The sequence below is a fragment of the Phytophthora cinnamomi genome, assembly GCF_018691715.1.
Source record: "Phytophthora cinnamomi strain GKB4 chromosome Unknown Contig17, whole genome shotgun sequence".
Classification (NCBI taxonomy): Eukaryota; Oomycota; class Peronosporomycetes; order Peronosporales; family Peronosporaceae; genus Phytophthora; species Phytophthora cinnamomi.
The window spans coordinates 355,041-376,114 of NW_027150950.1; the positions used below are offsets into that span (position 1 = coordinate 355,041).

Below are 21,074 nucleotides of genomic sequence, written 5' to 3' on the forward strand. Positions count from 1 at the left end.
TGCCCAACTGATCTAATGGACGCTCTAGAAAAGCGACAAGGCAGTAGCTGCCACCGTGGCCACAGACAGCACAAGCGCGGCGGCAGAAGTCGTGGTACTGGCGCCACTGCTGCCCGTGGTGGCTTCCGTGATGGACGTTCCGCTGCTCTCCTGGTTGGAGGGCGACCGCTTCTCGCCCACAGTTGCGCCAGTGGAGTGGTGCTCGTAGCTGTTACCCTTGACGCCGTTGCACACAGGCTGCGTGATGGTGCATTCAAGAACGGGGACTGCGAGAAACACACAACACCGGTGGGGTAAGTCGTCAAACGTGACGTGACAGGATCACAAGAGTAGATAGTCATAGCTTACCACTCGGCGTGGGCGGCAGGGTGCTCGAAATATTCTTCGGGCACGTCAGGATGGCGTCACGCGTGGGCTTGTAGCTGTCGTGCTCGACAGTGGAGTTCTTGGTGGTCGTGTAGGCCTTCTTCAGATTGTCGTACTCCGGGTAGGGCGTGAAAACGCACTCTGTGAGCTCGTTGTCACAGTCATCCGGCTGGAAGTAGCCAACACCGTACTTGCCGGCGTCGCCGCTCTTAGTCAGGGCTGTCAATTCAAGCACACATTTACCGTCAGAACAATTACGCATACCATAACTGCCCGATAAGGACGCACTCTTGCTCTCCACCAGGTTGGCAATCTCCGTAGTGAACTCGAACACGTTGCCACCCACGATCTCGTCGGTCATTTCCTTCTCCTCATTCATCCACTTGGCCTACAAGCACGCATCACCGGCATTGTCAGCAATTGATGTGGCGAAAGTTGGCACGAGTGTCTGTGAAACTTACGTCAAGGAACGAGCGCTGGTTCTCGTAGCCGTTAATAGTGTTGATACCCTTGTTGCAGCCGAACTCGCCGAACATGAGCGGACGAGCGTAGCCAACCGAGGCGTACTCAGACATGAGCTTCTTGAGACCCGTTGACTGCGAGTACTGCAGGTGCGTGGCAGGGTCGCACTCGACGTACGGGTTGAATCCCATCCTGTTTCGCAGCACGAGAGACGGTTAACATCCGAACCTGTAAACACCACTCTCTAAACAATAAACAGCTCGTACCATTCGGCACGGGTGTTCTCATCATCGTCAATAGCACAGTCGTAGTACGAGATCCACTGCTGGCGAGGAGGAATATCGGCAATGTCCAGACCGATAGGCACCTGACGGACGGAGCCTGAGCAGCTCGCAGCGTAGCTGCGGGTGTCACGCAGGAAGGCCTTGACACACGGAGCGGTCGTGGTTCCGCCAGCTCCGTACTTGACCTGGAGGTTGTTCTCGTTACCGACACTGAAGCCGAGCGTGTTATCGTACACAGCGAAGGCGTTGTAGACCATCTGCGCACGCGTGAAAAGGTCGTCAGGGTAGCACTTGGGCGGCTGCAAGTCGAGCACCGAGCAGTTCTCACACCTGCAAATCAACACAATGTTAGTGATCCGGACACAACTACCGTAACAAAAGCAGTTTAAGCACTCACGGGGCGGTGATGCCGATGAGCACGTAAATGCCCGCCTCCGAGCACGCACACATGAACTTGTCGTGCGGCTTGCTGGGGTCCACCGAGTACAGACGGATGGTGTTCACGCCGAGGTCCTTCATCACCTTGAGGTGGGGCTTCCACACCGCCTCGTGCTCGTCGGCGGCCCAGTCGTAGTTGCTGACGTCGGCCATTTCGCCACTGTTAGGGCGGGGGTAGTACGCCATGCCCTTCATGCGGAACTCGAGGCCGGTCTCGGAGTTGAAGAACTTGTTGCCCTTGGTGATAATGGGCGGCAGCCACGCATCGGCCGGGGAGACGACGACAGCAGTGCAGAGCGCAGCGGCAGCGCAGAGGGTGCGGACACGGGAACCGAAGGCCATTGTTTCGGAGCTGGGAGAACTGAGCTTAGGTGGTGGGGTGTAAGTACTGAGTCGTCCTGTGCAGGGCTTTTCAGTGGGTAGTCCGGTCGCTTCTCGTCGACGCCGAGCAGCAAAATGGAGAATGACCTACGGACAGCAAGTCAGATGTCAACGGGAGAGCGAGCTCTCGCGCTCTTATGAACTGATGCCAGGATTGGGGCCTCTGCTCCACAACACAGCTGCACATGACGATTAACTGTGCGGGAGGCTGGATATTTCGTTTGCTTGCAATCGTGCATGACCGTGTTGTAGTGGTTCGTTTTGCTGTTTGTGGGACTGATTAATCCCAGCTGGTAGACATCGTACAGTGCATTGTGCCATTCACAGTTCTCTTCTGTATGTAGTGAATTGTCGAGTCAATGCGATAATGGAGTTAAAGTTGACGATTTCACAGCGGCATTGCTCGATTTGTGGTATGTTCTATGAAAAACTATTCGTTTACATGTTCACGGTAGCGAGGCAAATTGCTGTTTGGTTGTCACTTTTGCGTAGAGACGACCTCTGCATGTTGAGACTGCAAGAGAGCACCAGGCGGGAACGCGCCAGTCGGTGTAGGGATCGACGATAGCAGCCGCTCGGGCTCGTCGTGTTGCCAGCACAAAATGCACAAAATGCTAAGACCGAACCTCATTCTGTGTCGCCCTCTCAGTGAGAGGGCAACACAGGATGGGGTGAGAGGCTCTCACCCACTTCGACTTGCCACGATCGCGCTACAGTGGGCGGCAGCACCACCATGTCCAGCATGACGTCGAGCGGCGAGATGCTGCACAGCGTTGGAGCTGCAAGGCTCGACTTGCTTCAAAGCGCAGTTGTGCGGTGCGTATGTACCGGTACGTAACCAGTCTTCTCACCGAGATCGCTGCCCTGGCTGATTTCATTCACGACATCCTAAGCCGCTCGAGTTTGGCCAAGCAGACAAGACGAACGTCCAGTACATGGCGGTTCTTGTCCGTTAGCACGCTCAGCTTTATTCCTCCAGCACGAGCAAGGTTCAGACGAAGACGTGCAAGAGCTACATTCGATTAATCCCTCATGCTCACAAGGTAAGTGGAGAGGAGTGTCTCCGCACTTCGCAGCTCATTTCGAGCAGCATGTCACCGGTGACCAGACTAATTAATCTTTGCCAGCCAGAATCCTGCATACACGAGTACATTGTACTCAGGAGTGGGAAGACCGATCGTGCTGGACGATGATACCTGTACACACTGCTTTCACTTGCACCACCAACCAATGCACGCTCGTGGTCGCGCCTCCCTGCTACAGATGAAGCACCGGCTCCGAGTCTTCCCGAAACGGGGTAAGTGGTTGATAGTTCTTGATGCCTCATCGGTCGCCCACTTCGCCTTCTTCTGGGGCGGCAAGCTACTGCGTCTCTCCTTCCTTGAGCGAACCCCACCGATGAACGCCGCGTTAATAGCGTCCTGCTTCGCCCCGCCATCCTCGTCGTCGGCAAAAAGCCACGAGATGCTGGAGCCCGATCGCTGGCCGTAAAAAGTCTTCGGGTCAATGGCCCCTCTTCTTCTTCTTCTTCCTCCTCCTCCTCTTTCTGATCTCGTCTTCAACCTGCCGATCTTCCAGCAACTACGCTGGACACAAAGTGTACGTATATTTCATGTGCACCACATGACATTTCCACCCGTAAATTAGCCGCGCACACATCGGCGCAGTAAATGGAGATCCAGCTGAACGCGACCTCGGACGAGGAGGCCACCGCGGCGGCGGAGGCACCGTCGTCGGCGTCCCCGAGCCTCTCGCACGCCGTGCCCATGTCCTCTCTGCTGTCGACCGACGTGAGCACGCCCCGAGCTGATGACGCAATCGCAGTTGCCGCCGCCCCCTCTCGCTCCGGGCTCTCGAGCCTCATGAACTCGCCGCTGCAGGACGAAGACGAGGACGTCGACAACGACGACGACGAAGAGGAAGGCAGTGTCGGAAACGTCGAAAATGTCGAAAACGACCTCGTACTTAGCGCGAGCGTCGAGTCCGACGCTGTCCAAAACGACGGGCAGGACGTCGAAATGGTCGAAATGGAGGCGCCCGTGTCGAAAATGCCGGCGCTGCGGCGGCCCGAGCTGCGCGCGCTGCAGACGCAGCTGCAGAGCACGCTGCAACGCGTGTGGGCCGAGGCGGCCCCCGCGGCCAAGCGCGCCAAGAAGGGCAAGCAGGCCCGCCGCGCCAAGGCCGCTGTCAACAACGCGGCCGCCGAGGCGGAGCTGGAGCTGCTGCGCGCGCTGGACCAGCTGCAGCGCGTCGTCGGCACGCAGTTCGCGCGGCCAGAGCTGCTGGGTGACGTCACGCGGCTCTGTCTGGGGCTCTGCGAGGCCGCGGACGCCAAGGACGCCGTGCAGGGCTGGCTGGTGATGGCCAACGACGCGCGCGTGGACCTGGCCAGGACCGTGGGGAAACTGCCGGCCAAGCCCGTGTACGGCCAGTTGGCGGCCGTCGTGCGGCGCGCCGTGCTCGCGGCCGGCGCGGCCTCGGCCACGGCCGCGCAGCTGCTGACACTGGTGCTGGACTGGAGTCTGGCGCGGCCCACGCCCGCGCACTGGATGTGGCTGCTGCTGGCGCTCTCGCACATGAACTCGTACTGCGTGCAGGAGTTCCTGTTCCGCGCGGCCCTCGCGCGCTGCCAGGAGGACGCAGACGCCGTGGCCGAGTTCCTGCCGGTGCTGGAGGTGCTGGCCGCCAAGAACCCGGCGCAGATGGTGGACATTCTCAGGGACTTGCTGGACGAGTGCGCGGCGGGAGACACCGTGTCGGTTGGACAGGGGTTGCCGCCGTTGGAGGTGGTGGCCCGGCTTGTGGCACTGGCCAGCGACTCGGCCGTGCTGGTCCGGGCGTGCGATGACAATCTGCAGTGGATTGTCACGGAGGAGCTGGTGGCCTCGCTGGCGACCAAGTTGACAACGCAAAACGGCAGCAGCAATGGGAGCGCGAAGCTTTACGCGGCGGGGATCGAGGCACAGCTACTGAAGCTTCTGCAAGAGAGAAGCACGGAGCTATCGAACTCGGGCTTCCAGTTGCTCTTGCTGCTGGAGAAATTGACGGCGTCGGAGCTGCCGCCGCAGTTTGCAGCTTCTGTGAGGTCTTTTCAGAAGAAGGTTCTTGAATTTGCTGGATCCGAGGCCTCGTGCGCGTTCGCCAAGGGGGTCTACCGCTTCCTCCCGTACATTTGCCAGAACACACTTCGATTACTTCAAACGATGGTTTCAGCTCAAGAAGCAGCAGAAGCTGATGCGATGCAGGGATACGGTGAGGGAATGGTGTCGAAAGAGATCGCTCGCCAGCGCTTTGACGAATGGAAGCAGTGGTTGTGTCTGCTGGCGAAAGCAATTTCGCGCAAGGAGGTGACGGAGCAGTTGATCAGGGCAGAGCTGATGTTGGCTGAGTTCAACGAGGTGCCTCTCGCCCCACTACTCACAGATGTCCAGCCCGCAGATCGCGCACTCTGCGAATTGTTAACGTCCTTGTTGACACCGGCATCCCCCGAGTACGTCGCTTTTGTGCGCAACATAATGCATGAATGCCAATCGGCCGCCCCGCGAGCCCGTCAGCGTATTCTCGGTATTGTCCAGGCACTGCTAAACCTGAACGACACAGAAGATCTTATTAGTGCAGCCAACGAGCTACCAGTTACGCTGACTGCGGATTCAGGTGCTTCCTGCTTGCAGCAGCTAGCTCACGCAAAGAGCTGGAGTGACAGTCTGGATTCATTTACGTTGTGGAAAGGTGTGCGAGGAGTTGAGTTTTGGGAGAGTTTTCTTGACCTAGCGCGCTCAAAAGATGCAGCGGTTGCTACTCGTGCGCTACATCTCGTGTCACGAACGCCATTTCTGTCTCTAGAGGACCCGAGCTGGCAATACCGTTGCGTGCGTAAGCTGTCGGGCGTGTTTTTCTCGCTGCTTCGACAGTATCGTGCCGAGCTTGTGTTACAAGGGGATAACAATTCGAGTGTACTGACTGTGCCGACCGATAGTGACTTACAGAGCCGTCTGCAGTCTCTAAAGATGATATTGTTTCGAGTGTTGGCACTCGACGGAGGTGTTGCGCACTACCCATCGTCCGTTTACAGCATGTTCGCGTCCGTGTGGCTTGATGCTCTGCTGAGCACAACGTCTGCGACCAGCATCCCGACACATTTCCCAAACGGAGTGAATTTCGCTGACGTGGACGATGGCGGTGACCTACTGGATGAGCGCCAGGTTATTCGCAGTGAACGCACAATCAGTTCGAAATGTACGAACTTGCAATCGTCACAAGTGATTACCAAGGTCCCCGAAGCAAAACTTGTTTACCGGAAGACGCTTGACTCAACATGGGGGCGTGAAATGCACGCTGCGCGCGTATGTAGTGTGTATGCGACTGAGATTTTCTCCCAGCTACTTGCTTCCACGGGAACAGCTGCCAGCTTGCTGGCCGATGACCAAGTAAGTACCAAGACTATGCCTAATGCCGAAGAGGACGAACAACTAGAGCGACGACTGAAGATCGTGGTAGACATGCTTTTGGAGCGTGTGATCCCATGCTGTGGCATCCCAAGTGACGATATTTACAAGGATATGCTGCCGAATCGCTCGAGTTTTGATGTGGACCTGCGTGTCGAACAGTGGCTAAATCATTTTCCTGCATTTTTGCCGCTGCTGCGCACCGTCATCTCAACGTCGACAGCACTAGGCTCCACACAGCTGTTGCGTCTTGTGCCAGTGTTCAAGTCGGCGCTTATCGTCTTGCTGGGCCATTGGAATAGTGTGAAGGGGGAACTGAGCGTGGAGAACGTCGACGTACCGCCGTACATGCGCAACCAGAACCAACTTGCGATCACCTGCGAATTGATGCGCCTGTTACGCTCAACGAATTGGCTACCGGTTCCTCTGGGCAAGGCAGCCGAATTGCTCCCGCTGACATCGCCTGCGGATATCCGTTCGATTCTTTTTAGCTGCTGGTTCTACTTGTCAGATCACCCGCCGAGAACCGGATCACGCGCCCCCACACCTGCGACGTCTGCGACGACATCGCCCATTTCCTCGGGCTCCTCTCCTGCTGGCTTCAGCATCACTGGGTTGGCCACTGGCGGCCCCACCTCGAGTTCGAGCCACCCTCCTATCGAGTTCTATCTAATTCCGCTGCGAAAGGCTCTGCACCGCAACATCCGAAAGATTGGCGCCAAGTACCCCCTCTTCATGTGCTGAGACCTCTTGTCCGGACGGAATAAAAGTCGACGGATGCTTGTCAATTTAGTTCGTTATCTTGCATTCCTGGTGCATCGACGCCGTCCCAACAACTGATCCACATCCCGGCAGGCTTACGAAACTTACGGGTCGAACTTACTGCGGAAATTTGTGTTTCGAGTGAAAAGTACGACGACTTGTGCTTTTTTAAATTGAAAGTAATGAACAGTCCAAGCAAACAGGGATTAGTAGTACGGTAAATAGTGGGTGGTAGTAGTAGTACCAATACTACTCAGGTCTCTACGAGGCGGTCATACTCATACTAGTATTGATTTTAGAAAGAGGTAGTAATAGTAGTAGTAATATCATTACTACTCCACTACTACTCACGGCTGCTCATCCTTGCGCGCGTCCTGCTTCATGACCGCGATCTCGTCCCTGTTGCGCCTGAGTAGTAGCTGCTTCTCTGCGCGTCTGCTATCCGCGTGCGTTCGAAGAGGCTCCATCACAATTCCCCCCGTTGAGAACACTCGCTCCTGAAACGCCAGTCAATATCTTGCCGAGGTGAATTCGTGCTAGCAGAGCAGTACAGGGGAATCGATTCTCGCCTTCATCGCGACATCATTTCAGTACGCCTGTGCTTGCAGAGCACCAACAAAGCCCAGTGCATGCCGTGGGCTTATCGATCGTCATGTTCTCGGAGGGTTCCTCTTTTGTCTTCTCAGGGTTCTGCTGCTGAGCAATATCCAGCCACTCCGGTTCCGAATCGAGCCATGCTTGCATCACTCGGTCCGCTCTTGCATTAATTTCCGACCCCATCACTTTGTCTCTCATCTAATCGTAGTGTGAATGCGAAAACCCAGTAGTAACACTAAAGAATACCTCGCGTAATTTGAACCTTCAAATACAGCAACAGCGCATAATATGTTCGATGCTCATACACTACATGGATCTCGTTTGAGCTCGTCGCCCTCCTGGCAAGCGTTCACAGCGTAGCCCATACTCGTTTGTCGGGTTATGCCACGGTTTCAGAAATGGTGATCTTCCCGAGCGATGAATCGAGAACCAGTGAATCTAGAATTGCAGGATGGGAGTCGTGGTTGCTCGGTCAGAGATATCTCACCAGTAGTACTCTTGAAGTAGTATAGTATCGTGTTGAGTACAGCAAACTACTACTACTTGTGAATACCGCACTATACGGTAGTAATGGTACTACTACCGTCAAAATCAGGTAGTAATAGTACCGTCGGGTACTATTTTGGCAAATACTACTAATCCCTGCAAGCAAAGGTGGTCGACTCAAAGCATGGTTTCAATGTGATTACGATTATCGATTCATGCATGATCGGGCGGTCTCAAATTTTACGCACCACAGAACTCACGCGCTCGAGTGGAACTTGCGCTTCCTACTCGGAATTCGAACGCCCTGGTGTATGGGTTCTGTGGCCAAGAAAAACCACTGACCTGTGAAGTCACTTCAGTGAAGTCGTCATAGCGTTGATGCCCAGCAAGCTGTAGCAAAGTTGATACAGTGGTGATGAATTGTTTGACGATAGCGTTGCATGAGTAGTAGTCATGAAGGTGCGTGAGTGGCGATTGTGCGGCGTTCATGAATGATGTATCGTAGCAGATTTGTTGCCCAGACGGGCTCCACAGGCAGAAATGTTCACAACGTCTCACTGTTCCTGAACAGCAACCTCAAAGTCCGCTAAGCTGAGTCAACACGCAATACAGTGCGCCAACAATTTTCCCGCTCCTCCACCTTGCAGCCAGCTCGCTTTCCTCATCAATTCACAATTTGCAACTCATCGATCAGTCTGCCCGGCCCACGACGCGAAACATGCAGGACTACGCCCTCCACCCGCCCAACGACCTAGCACTGAGCGAGGATGTCATCGGCTCCGTCGTGCAACGAGCCTGGCCCTCCCGCCGCTTTATGGTGTACCGTGGAGATATTACTTACCCGACAGAGAGACCTATGCGGCACTCCAAGGGTGCTACAACAGCGACGAGTGGACACACCCAGGTGACCAAGCGTTCGTCGACTTCGACCACTGAAGAGCAGCACGCTACTGAAGACTTGGACGACGAAGACGAGCAGTCCACACTAAGACGACTACACGATACCGACCCGGAGGCCTACCACCGAGAACGTCGACGCCGGAACCAGGAGCGGTACAGGGAGAAACAACGGAAGCTAGCGGACGACTTAGTGCGCGGAAACCAGCAATTGCGCGATGAGATCAAGCGGCTTGAGCACCAACGCAACAATATTTCCTGTGGCATCTCGACGAAAGAGACTATTTGGTCGGTCGCAGTGGAATACTTTCGCGTCTTCCGCCGGGGTCTGCACATACCAAAACAACTTTCACCTGGAGATCGGATCGTTGAGCTTGACTTCATGCGAGCAACAATGGCACAAGACTTGGATGCCGGCACCGTGCGCGGCTTTGAGTTGCTGGCGAAGAACTGGAAGGTCTTCACCCAGTACTTCAAAGACGTCGAGGTCAAGCTAGGGCGTCTGGACCAGATCGCGGACAGAGCGCTCGTGGCTTCGACTACGACGAGCTTTACGTTCACCACCCACTCCCTGCGCTACATGTTCCCGCATTTGGTCGGCTATTGCGACGGTAGACGCAAACGCAGTCGGTGGCCTCATATCGCTGACAAACTGCTGGGCCACCGCCTCGTCGTCCACGGCTCGGTTCATTTTGACTGGGACGAGGTGAACAATCGCATGGTGGGTTTGATCTCCCAGGGCGACATGATCTCTCCGTTGCTGCAGCTACTTGGTAGTCTGGAGGACGTGTCGTATGTCTTTCGCAACGCACTCACCCAGCCCGACTGCAACCTCGTGATCGGAGAGCACCTGGATCAGCACCAATTGTGCGTGTACTAGCGCGAGTCCCGGCAGGAGACTGTCGTTTGCTGCGGCCACTAGTAGTGGCCCACTACACTGTTCTACTACTTAAGGCTGTGTGTATATACCTGTTCATACACGTTGACAGTCTTTACATCATCAAGAGCTCGAAGTGTCATCTATTACTGATCGGAGGAAAAGGAAAAGAGCTTGAACATGATTCCAGACCATTTCACAGTGTCAGTGACAAGCACCACACTTCGCTTTGTTTTGTAAATTTGGTTTTCTCATATTTTTTTTTAGCTGTGACTCACTTTTGGTCGTGCGACTTGTACGGTTGCACGATGCAAGTGCCAACTACAAAGCATGTGGCAGAATTGTTTCAGCAGTGTTGACCAACACCGACAAATACTTTTAGTATATACATATACCACATAGCTGCTTGGGTCCCGTGGTTCGATATGACCCGAAGAAGCCATCCAAAACCGTTAGATAACGGTCTAGATTAATATAAAGACAAAAAACGAAAGCTGTAGAAACTTGAAGCGTTAGTTGCAGCAGCTTTTTGTCTAGCATTGATCCAAAAGCCATTCCACGACGCAATAAGTACCATTCGCACCCCCGAAGGATGTGAGAACTGCGAAACCCCCGGGTCCATTGTCCGGGTACTCCGCATCCTGTGCTAGTCATGGGTGACACTAGCACTAAGTGCACAAGTGCGACTGATACGATCAGAGAATTCATCGACAGGCAGAAGCTGACGGATGGACAGTTCGAAAGGAGGTGGCACCAGAGAAAGGAACGCCAGCGCTTGGGTGTGATTTGGTCGCCGTGAAAAACTAGTGTGAGGTCGGGAGCAGCATCCTGTTCCGCGGCAGCAACCTCATCAAACTCTCAATGGAAGCATGCAACTAAGCAGTGTGTGGCGTTTCTCCCGAACATACTGTTTCCTTACCCACCAACCTCTGCTCAGTGATACCCTAATTCCGACCAATCACGCGCCGCGTTCGTGTCCGTTGGTGTTGGTGGGGCACTCGACTACTGTCTGTATTATAATATCTGCGGACGCTTGGGACGCCATGGGCGACGTGGAGCTGCTGCTGGTGCGCATCGACCACTTCCGCGAGCGCGCGACGTACGTGTCGGTGCTGCGCGCGTGGCTGGAGGAGCTGCAGATCGCCAACGGGCGCGTGATCTGCATGGGCGCCGACCTGCAGCTGCTGTTCGTGGCGGCCTCCCGCGCGCAGATCGAGCGGCTGCTGGCCTTCTACCGCTCGCGCTGCATCGACACCAACAGCCGCGGCGAGCTGTGCGTGGACCGCTTCATCGACGTGCTGGGGCGCAAGGCCGTGGCGGCCAGCGCCTGCCGCGGCTTCCTGGAGATGGACGTGCTGAGCGCGGCGCTGCTGCAGAAGGTGCTGGTGCACGAGTGGCAGGCGGAGCAGCAGTGGCTGGACGCGGCGCTGGCCACCAAGAGGACGAAGGCCTTCTTGCAGTGGAAGGAGGCGGCCAAGACCGCACGCAAGGAGCGCCGCAAGAGGGAGGGCCAGGAGAAGCAGCAGGAGCGCCAGGCCAAGCGCGCCAAGAAGGAGCAGGAGGCCCAGCAGGCTGAGGAGGAGGCTGAGAAGGAGGCCGAGGGAGGTGAGGAGGAGGCTGAGAAGCCGACGCTGGACTCGGAGCCGAAGGAGGAGCAGCAGCAGCAGGAGCAGGAGCAGCAACAGCAACAGAAGCCCAAACAGCAGCAATCGGCGCAGAAACCACAGCGCTCGTCGGGGCAGAGGTCGCCGCAGCAAAAACAACAGCAGCAGAACCCGTCGGGAGCGAAGAAGAGCAAAAGTAAGAGCAAGAAGCGGCGCAACAAGCAGGCAGGCGCAGGGAATAGAGTAGAGTCCTAATACAATCACCTGTCCACATCGAGTTTGCTTTTGCGCGTCGTGCCGAAGAGGCGCTCGCAAACTGCTTGCATGCCTACAGACATTTGGTTCTTACGGTGGCAGGTTGTGCTGGACGAGGACCATGGGATCGTCGAGTAACCACGGCTTCAACTTCAACATACACGAGGGGTCTTCCCTCACCATTGTCACGCCCTAACACAGCGTATTGTATCGCTGTACGTGTACAGCGCACGATCTTTGTCATTACCACATGCTGTTTAGGCACCGCAGCAGTAATCAACACGGAATAGCACCCCAACGCACGTTAAACCGCCGCCTGCTGCCCACAGCCGCCGACTCGCTTCAAGCCCAACATTACCACAGTACCCCCCAGTTCCATTTCTCCTTTGAATTTGCGATGCGCAGTGCAATATCAGCAACGGGGAATCGCGCAGGTAACCAGCACAGCGCACATGTTGCTCTCCAGCAACTCCATCTTGAAGAGCAGGCCCGGCACACGTCGCAGACCGCTAAGAAAACTGGTCTCCCATTGGCTGAGAAATACCCACTCTTCCTCCAATCAACACGCAGTTCTCACCGCGCTGTCCAATCGCGTAATGTCTGTCCCCCCATTGGCCAAAATCGCCACCGTCGAACCCAAAAAGCGCTTCACACTGATAATTCCTGCGGAGAAGGCGGCGGAAGAAGGCAGGCAGGCAGGCACCCGCGTCTCCTCTTCCTCGTCGCTCTCCACGCGCCATGATGTCGTCCGTGGACCTGTCCACCTCCGGTCGTGGACCTCACGCCGCCGCCCCGCAATCCGCGGCCGCCAACGCGCGCTACAGCGCCCAGCACATGCGATACGCCGCGCCGCCTCCGCGCGCCTCGGGCTCCTCCAGTGCGTGCGCTTTAACGTATTACTAAACAATTATCATAAGAACATGACCTAAAATATTATACAATTCCCTCAACTGCTCCGCAGCGGGCCGCGCCAAGACGGAGCAGGTGGTGCTCGAGTTCCTGTACAAGGCGGCGGAGCTCATCGCCCAGAGCCGCGTGAACTTCCAGGCCGAGCCGGACCCGCGCCGGGGCGGCCGCCGCGCGCGCTTCAACCTGGACATCGAGGAGGTGCAGGCCGTGCGCGAGGCCATGGCGGCCTGGAAGGAGGACGTGCGCCTGCCGCTGGCCGTCGACGTGTTCTGGGACGCCGGCGACGGCCGCAAGCTGCTGCTCGAGCGCTGGAGCGTCACGTTCGCCGCGGACGGAGAGGGCTCCGGCGCCCACCTGGGCTCCACGCAGGACGTGATCCAGCAGCTCAAGGAGGTGTGCAAGCGCATCAGCGTGCTGCTCAGGGCGCTCTTCTCCTTCATGAGGCAGCTCCCGGCGCACAGGCTGTTCGCGCAGTCGTACCCGTCCATGCTCAGCTACTCGATGCACGCGGCGCCGGCCAGTGACGCCGCGCGCGCGTTCGGGGCGCAGCGCGCGGCGACGAGCGGCTACTCGTTCATCCCCATCGCGACGCCGTTCGGCCTGCTGAAAGTCGCGGCGGTGTATCGGCGGGACTGCGACCAGTTCACGGAACGACAGGAGCAAGCGGCGCCGTCGAGGATCTTCCAGGACAATTTTATTATTCAAGACTATGTACCCGGGTCTCCGGAGTTGGTGCCGGCTAGTGCGCCCGTGCCGTCGCGGGCGACTGCAGCGATGGCGGATGCCCCCGTGAGAGTGACGGATTTGCGGACAGATTCGTTCGTGCCAGTGAGCGATGCAGAGCAGTTTGGCGGTAATGTTGGAGCGCTGCAGCGGCGACGATCGTCACCGCGCTCGATTCCAACGTCAGGGACAACACCACAACAGTTCAGCAGTACGGGACCTGTTGGCGACCGTGGAGATGATGATGACGTAGGGGTGCGGCCCCAACCAGGACTGTCGAAGCCCATGGCCATCCCACGGGTTAGTAGCAAAGGAGGTATGGCTACTGCGGGTGGGCGGGAGGCTGCTGCTGCGACTGGATATGGCGACGAACAAAACGATGGGAAGATTATTCAACATGCGCACTCGTACGGAGGCGAGCATGATGTTCGGTTGCGAGGTGCTGCAGCAAACCCGAATGTAACGGCGGCGCCTTACGGCTACGGGAATGTTGCTATTGACCGTGAGCAGCAGCATACGTCTTCGCCATCACTGGCGTTTCAACAGCGCCAGCAGCAACTTTGGGAAGGTGGCGCCAATCACCAGAATGCTGAAAGCATCCTACATGGTTCCCAGACATCTTTCCACGATGAACCTCCAACCAGCAACAGCAATGTGGCTTATCATCACTTGTCAACCCCGCCTCGGCACCCAAAGTCTATCTCGCTGCTTCGCAGTGGGCGAACATCTCCTGCATTGACGCATAAACCTTTTCTCTCTGGAAATGAGACCCAGCACGCGCCAGGATCCTTGGACAATTTCACGCTTGATAGTGGATCTCCGTCGCCTCTGCAACAACACGTTCCCAGGCGCAGGAAAAGCTCGTTCAATGGCGCGTTTGTGTCTGACAGCAGCATTGGATCGTCCAACGCAGCTTTCAGTGGGGCAGCAGGAGTTCAAGAGAATTTGCAGACCAAGGGTTCAGCAATAACTGCGGAAGCTACCACAAAATCTGAAGCTATCACGATTCGTCAGGGTGGTGCAAAGCCCCCACCCGCTGACGGCATTCCCATGTTCTCCTCAAGTCCTCCGTTTCAAGCGAATCCGTGCGAGCTGCTCTCCACGTCTCCAGGCTATTCGTACAGCAAAAATTACCTTCGGTCCGGCTCCAGTAATGTGCCGACATTTATCACGACAGATCAGTTTCAGCTGGGGCTCCATGGCGCGAAGCGCTCATCCTTCTCCTCAGCAGGGCTGATATCGGCGAAGAAGCGTGGATTCTCGCCAGATTTCAGCGACAGTGGTGTGACTGCTTGGGGAATCTCCCCCGATACCCCTGACGCGTTTGGCTTGGCGATCATTGATGCTGGGGGAAACTCGTCCGGGGGACGTCCTCGATTTCTGTCGTTGTCAGGAAGCGTCGAAGCAGGTGGAGCATCAAGCGACGGTCAGAGTGACGACCTGGATGACGACGGCACCGACATGATTTTGCCTTTTGCAATCGGGGAATCATCATCAATCGGATCAAGCACTACCACAGCAGCTGACTCAGTCTCGACGGGTGCTGGCAGCGCGCTAAACCGTTCTACGGGCGCATCTTTAGACACCGCGTCGGTGGGAAGTTTCCTGCACCAGATCAAGAACGCGCCGCGTTTGAGTAAGTCGGCGTCCACTCTCAATCCACCAGCTGGGGAATCGGATAACACTTCGGATGATAAGCAAGTAGCCTCTGTGCCTTCCTCGACATTCGATGACGAACTCGCCGGGTTTCGCAGCTTACGTGATGAGCTTGCCCGAGTGCTGTGACTTGGCAGACATTATAGCGATCTCAATTAAAAGAGTCAATACCAGTTTCAAGTGCAGAAGTTTTTATTGGAATGCTTCACGTTGCTTGCACAAGTCTCGCTGCCAGCTAATCGCTGGTGCCTGTCACTCAGTACAGACTGAACTGCTTGAGGTGCTCTCCGATCACCAGGTTGCCGTCAGGCCGGATCAGGGCGTCTTGGAACACATGCAATACATCTTCCAGGTTTCCTAGGAGCTGCAACAATGGAGATATCATGTCGGCTTGGGTGATCAGACGTATCACTCGGTTATCAGCTTTGCTCCAGTCGAATCGTACCGAGCCGCGCATCACGATGCGGGCACCCAACATTTTGTCAGCGATGTGAGGCCACCGACTTCGTTTGCGTCGATCAGTGCTATCTGCAGTCAAATGGGGGAATAAATGGCGCAACGAGTGCCAAGTCACTGTGATGCTCGAGGTGGTCGTAGCCAAGAGTGAGTTCTCTGTGATCCTCTCAAGACGTTTTAGCTGGACGTGGACGTCTTTGAAGTACAGAGTGAAGGCCATCCAGTTCCGGACCAGTAACTCGAAACCGTGCACCGTGCCGGCATCCAAATCTGGTGCCAATGCTCCTCGCAGAATGTCAAGCTCTGCAATTTGAGCCCCTGTCGGCAACTCCGGTAAGATGTGCAGACCTCGACGAAAGACACGAAAGTATTCCAGGGCGATAGACCACATTGTCCCTTTGGTTGAGATCCCGCTGTTGCGCTGGCGCCGAAGCCGCTCGATCTCGTCTCGAAGCTGCCGATTACCTCTCTCTAGGGAAATTGTCCGCTGTTTTTGCCTCTTCCTGTACCGCTCCTGGTTCAGACGACGACGTTCTCGTTGGTACGCTTCGAAGTCGGTATGGTCTAGCGTGGATTGATCGTCATTAATGCCGCTATTGTTCGTAGTGAACGAACGCTTGGCCACCTTGGTTCGGTCACTCAACGAACGGGAGATTATACCTGCAGATGTAGTGGCCCCGGCACGGTCTGGGCATCGTATCGGCCCCTCGGATCGCTCAAATTTTCCACAAGAAAAGTCCGGTGGATGCTTGTGGCGGCTGCGGCAAGGTTGGTAGCCTGCATGGCCTGCCAGGTGACGGCGACGTCGCTCATCGTGTTTTTCGTGTATGTGGTGCTGGTGGTAGCGGTGCATTTGGCTGTGCGGCTGTGTGGGCTCGGATGGCAGTCGCGTCAAGTGTCTGCGACTTGAGAGTTTTTTGTACTTGGGGGTGTTTGCGAATTGCAGAATGCTTCGTCTATCATACTCCAGCATTCCCTATGACATAGGTATTTTTTGTGGTAAACATTTTCATGTGCACAATCACCAAAGTCTCAACATCGTGGCGGTGGTCATCAGTTATCGGTAAGATGAGGTTTACAGCGCAAACCATAATTCCACTAAGACTGATCGAACGTGTTAACAGACACAAAGCTCGCTGATCACGGAGCGGCGAGAAGACCAGGATCGCTGTACAACACTACTGATGACATCCTCGCTCAGATCGAGGTGGTTGCGCGGATGGGGTTTGTACAGTCTAACATGGTTCGTGTCTCGGGGTATTGCGTTGGAATCGAATTAATCAAATTGATCAATGGACAGCAAATTGCGAACTAACGAAAAGGTTTGGGTGGTGGTGGTGTTTGTGTGTCTGTGTATTACGCGTTCTACGTCTGTATTAATAAATGTCTCTAGGGGTTAGGCATAGATTCGTAAGTGCCTGAACGTCTGGCTCTCGAATGGCCCAGCCATAATCTCAGGAAAATAATATACTTGAAGTATTCGATTAATATGCTGTGGTTGCTCATTATTCAACATGGTTGGTGTCGACGACTCGCCAAGACGCAATAGAACAAGGTTGCAATCTTAATTTAAAAACTCTCGTTTCTGCAAGCCGACTGCAAGTTCGAAGACAACTCATATCACTGACCTACGTGTCTGTAACAGTTACAATAGCTTCATTCGTGGTGGATGTTGTCGATATCTAGATTGATATCCTCCTCGAGCCGCAGGGACGGTGTCACAAAGCGCAGCTCCTGCAGCTTTTGTCGCTGCCTTAACAGACACTGACGAGTGAGCTGCGCTTGGCTTTCCGAAACATGCGAGGCCGCAAAGTCTGCAATAAGTGTAGATACCTCGTCGGGGAGAAAAAGGTGTTCTGAACTGCAACGCAGCATATCGACGTTGGCTTGGACAAATCGGCGAGTCTGCTGCCATTCATCAGGACAAACCGATCGTGTGGATACAATTGTCTCTCTGGTGGGATCCACGAGATAGAAAGTTGCAAATGTGAGCTCTCCACCTTTGGGGTTCGTCGGATCTAACAACTCGAAGGGCTCCATGCGGTGTGCAAGAAAGCTGGGTGCCACAATAGAGCGACCTTCGTGCAGCACCAGCGACCCCCAGGGCTGCAGGAATTGTCGGCCATATCTCCCGCGGTAGAACGCTGACGTTTTCTCTCCAAAAGCCAGGAACGTGTCTTCTTGCGACGTATTCTCCGATTCTGGTGTTGTCGATGGGCAGTGGGCGAACGCACGAAAGGCGAGTCTAGGAGGTGTAATGTTTCTTGACTGCAGCACATGGTAGCCCACACTCACGATGTGTTCGTGGTCGTCGCCATCGATCTGCCAACCTCGGTTGAAATTGTCGTGGTCTTGTGCACCGGTGAATGCTGGATGAGCTTCATCAAGCTTGATAGTCGACAGCTTTACAACAACCTGGAGCTGTCGACCAAGGAGTCGGAATTCGTTTTCACGGTCGCCCGCTGGATTGTGCTTAGGCTGACGAAAAGAGCCGAGGCCGGCTTGATACGGCGAGGGCGGATCATGCATTGCAATGCTACCCAGAACGCGCTCGAAAAGCGGTATCATGCCACCAAGAACCCTCGGGATAACCGTATACAAGCCAGGGAATTGGTGCGGGTGGATCGATCCATGCAATGGAGAGAGCACTGCGACGTGTCCATCGTCCCCAACGTGGAACTCCGTTGGCAGCCACTGGTATCTCTGGCCCTTGCCATCATTGTAAACGCGACACCGCAGTGAGGGGTCCAAGACGTCTTTCTGAAGAGCGGATATTGGGCTGCTGTCGCGACCGTGCGTCTTCGCGTACGCAAACTGGAGCTCGTTCAGTTCGTCTTTGAACGGTAGCATGGCATCACTATTGTTCAAAACCGAATCCCCTCCGTCGCAAATGAAGGTCTCGGGTATGTGGGTGGCTATAGGCATTCGAGCGTCCGACTCGTGGGCCCCCAATGCACACAAAAACTCGGTGGCAAACACGCGCGTAGCTTCCAACTCCTTTTGAACAGACAACCGCAGCGCATCAAGTGCCTTGTGTTGGCTACCGTTTCTTTCCATTAGCTGTTGGAACGATACACCGACTTCGCCCCTTTCCAGCAGCCACGCCACCAGCATCGGCAGCGCTTTCTGTCTGGCACAGTACAGCATCCTTGCCAGCCGTTCAGGGCTCAACTCGTGATGCTCAAGAAGTTCACCATCGTCTCGGACCCTTTCATCAATCAGTGCGAAGACAGTGTAGTGAACCAGCGTTTTGTAGTCGTCCAGCCCTTCGCCAATGTCGACACTCGACCAATTGCTGCGGAAGTGCTTGCAAGCGTCTTGAAGCGATGGAGAGAACCGCAGCAAGCGCGACAGGTGGCGCTCCAGCAGGGCTCGCTCGATCGCAGACAGCCAAGTCGTGCGTGTGGATTCACAGTGCACGAATCGAGAGACCCCACGTCCTAGCGAAGCATTCACAACGGAGCCGATTGCACTCAGAACGTCCAGCTCGCTCAGTCGACGAGCGGTATAGCTGGATCGGTCGTTGACGGCGTTGACACTCCCGTGACACTGGAGCTCTCGACGGCGGAAGGACTCACTGCTGCTCATGGTCGAAACTTGACTTGATCTCCACGACGCCGATGCGATAGTGAGACCGGGGCTCCCATCGGCTGCAACAGCTTCAAGGCGAGCAATTCCACGCGCCCGAAGTGCACAGCGGAGCCCACGTGCCATCTGCGACTTGGGCTCAACGTCCTTTCACAACCACGTTGAAGCGCAAGAATTTTCCGCCGTGCTTGTAGTTCACGCTTGCGCTGACGCGGCCGTGTGTATCGCGTCTGAAGCGGGGTCCCACCACTTCAACTTGCCAGCGGCGCAGCTCACCATCCTATCGGAGTTGGCGCGGACTTCGCGGGGCAACGCAAGGTGCGTGCTAGTCTGCTTTGGTCTTCCCTTATCGAGCCTTGTTTCTAATGATGATCGAGGACGAGTCGATTGAAGCGCCCAACTTAAGCATACAGCCTTCTGTCAACGATGAGGATGCAACAGCTACGTTTCATTGCATCGAGACGTTTTGTTTATCACTGCGTAGATAGGTCATCGTAGAGTTCTACTTAATACATGCACTTGTACATTTTAACATATAGAGACGGCGACACATTCAAGTCAACAGCCTAGCAAAAATACCGTGAATTATACACTCTATCGTCCTTCGCCTAAAACACGAAGATCTGGTTCTCCTTGAATCCGATCTCCTTCAGCATAATACTCACAGCTTCGTCAAATTCTGGCGGACCGCAGTGGAAGGCTGCAACATTTGGCGCCGCCTTCGGCAATAATTCAGCGAGTGTGGCCTTATCCAGACGTTTGCCAGTTCGGAACGATCCCAATTCTTGCGCATCTTTTTCGCTGGCTTCACGAAGAATGTGATGAACTTTGACACGATCAATGAACATGTTGGCCAGCGGCTCCAGCTGCGTGAGCGCGATGACGTGCGCCAGCGAGTGGTTGCAGTCCACCAGCGTGATCTTGGCCGCGTCCTTGCTGTTCTCCATGACGGCCCGAATCAGTTGCAGCATGGGTGCGATGCCCGTGCCCGCAGCGACCATCACAACGTGGCGAACATCGGTCAGTTTGGGCTGGCCACCGACAGTGACAACTCCTGCTTCCGGGTAACCCAGAGCGCCCTGTGGCCCGAGCATCTCCACGCTATCGCCAACCGCCAGTTTGTCCAAATAGCTGCTCATGACGCCGTCCGGGTACACCTTGACGATCAAGTCGAACGACGCCGGCTGCGAGAACTTGGAGGTCGGCGTGAACGCCCTCTCGATCATCTGGCCGTTGATCTTCGCCCGCACCTTGAGGTGTTGGCCGGGCGTGTCCAGGCCCAGCAGCTTGCTGCCTGGCAGCTCGAACGTGAGTTTGACGGCCTGGTGGCTCACTGTCTGCTTGAAGGCGAGCGTGAAGGGCCGCCACTGCGCCCTGTCAAGTGCGAACTTGGACTCGGCCGAGGCCGGGGCCGCCACCGAGTCTGGGTCCAGCTGGCCGATGTAGCACTTCTCCAGCATGCTGTGGCCGTTCACCCACGGGTGCTTCTCGTTGAACAGGTCGGTGCAGTCGCCGCCCGCCGAGAGCATGAGGTCGGCCACGCCGCCCGGGTGGAACTTGAGGTACGGCGTCATGTTGTACACCTTGCCGTCCAGCACGCTCCAGCAGTCGTCCTCGGTGTTGTGGCGACTCACCTCCTCCATGGTGATGGCCCGGCGCGGCGGGCCGCCCCGCAGGCCCGACAGGTCTTGTCCCGATTGGCACAGTCGCATCCAGTGCTGTCGTGTAATGAGGAGTTCATGAATATTGAGTGAAGGGGTCATTATTAGCTTTAAGTGTTGAGGTGTCGAGGTGCACGCACACACGCACCAATTGGCTGTAGCCCGGGGGCAGCGCCACCTTGTTGCGGCGCTGGATCATGGTCGGACACCCGCCCATAGTAATTGAT

At 55.8% G+C, this 21,074-nt stretch overlaps 7 protein-coding genes across 7 annotated transcripts; 4 read left to right on the plus strand and 3 right to left on the minus strand.

Moving 5' to 3' along the window:
- Positions 1 to 24: 24 nt before the first annotated feature.
- Positions 25 to 1,892, minus strand: IUM83_04604 (putative 1,3-beta-glucanosyltransferase; the record flags this gene model as incomplete). The annotated part of the gene is made up of 6 exons (XM_067928692.1): positions 25 to 266; positions 349 to 585; positions 655 to 754; positions 828 to 1,020; positions 1,095 to 1,442; positions 1,510 to 1,892. 6 exons carry the CDS (start codon positions 1,890 to 1,892, stop codon positions 25 to 27), a joined length of 1,503 nt encoding a protein of 500 aa, XP_067796303.1.
- A 1,071-nt stretch (positions 1,893 to 2,963) lies between these two features.
- IUM83_04605 (uncharacterized protein) lies at positions 2,964 to 3,422 on the plus strand (the record flags this gene model as incomplete). Its single annotated transcript, XM_067928693.1, has 2 exons — positions 2,964 to 2,974; positions 3,059 to 3,422. The coding sequence occupies 2 exons, from the start codon at positions 2,964 to 2,966 to the stop codon at positions 3,420 to 3,422; spliced, it is 375 nt and encodes a 124-aa protein (XP_067796221.1).
- A 179-nt stretch (positions 3,423 to 3,601) lies between these two features.
- IUM83_04606 (uncharacterized protein) lies at positions 3,602 to 7,120 on the plus strand (the record flags this gene model as incomplete). The annotated part of the gene is made up of 1 exon (XM_067928694.1): positions 3,602 to 7,120. One exon carries the CDS (start codon positions 3,602 to 3,604, stop codon positions 7,118 to 7,120), a length of 3,519 nt encoding a protein of 1,172 aa, XP_067796155.1.
- A 3,918-nt stretch (positions 7,121 to 11,038) lies between these two features.
- On the plus strand, positions 11,039 to 11,854 carry IUM83_04607 (RWD domain-containing protein 3; the record flags this gene model as incomplete). Its single annotated transcript, XM_067928695.1, has 1 exon — positions 11,039 to 11,854. The coding sequence occupies one exon, from the start codon at positions 11,039 to 11,041 to the stop codon at positions 11,852 to 11,854; it is 816 nt and encodes a 271-aa protein (XP_067796222.1).
- Positions 11,855 to 12,592: 738 nt separating this feature from the next.
- IUM83_04608 (Phosphoprotein involved in cytoplasm to vacuole targeting and autophagy) lies at positions 12,593 to 15,271 on the plus strand (the record flags this gene model as incomplete). The annotated part of the gene is made up of 2 exons (XM_067928696.1): positions 12,593 to 12,731; positions 12,816 to 15,271. 2 exons carry the CDS (start codon positions 12,593 to 12,595, stop codon positions 15,269 to 15,271), a joined length of 2,595 nt encoding a protein of 864 aa, XP_067796218.1.
- Positions 15,272 to 17,254: 1,983 nt separating this feature from the next.
- IUM83_04609 (uncharacterized protein) lies at positions 17,255 to 19,186 on the minus strand (the record flags this gene model as incomplete). Its single annotated transcript, XM_067928697.1, has 1 exon — positions 17,255 to 19,186. The coding sequence occupies one exon, from the start codon at positions 19,184 to 19,186 to the stop codon at positions 17,255 to 17,257; it is 1,932 nt and encodes a 643-aa protein (XP_067796219.1).
- A 608-nt stretch (positions 19,187 to 19,794) lies between these two features.
- IUM83_04610 (Nitrate reductase) lies at positions 19,795 to 21,046 on the minus strand (the record flags this gene model as incomplete). Its single annotated transcript, XM_067928698.1, has 2 exons — positions 19,795 to 20,904; positions 20,996 to 21,046. 2 exons carry the CDS (start codon positions 21,044 to 21,046, stop codon positions 19,795 to 19,797), a joined length of 1,161 nt encoding a protein of 386 aa, XP_067796020.1.
- Between the last annotated feature and the right edge of the window lie 28 nt (positions 21,047 to 21,074).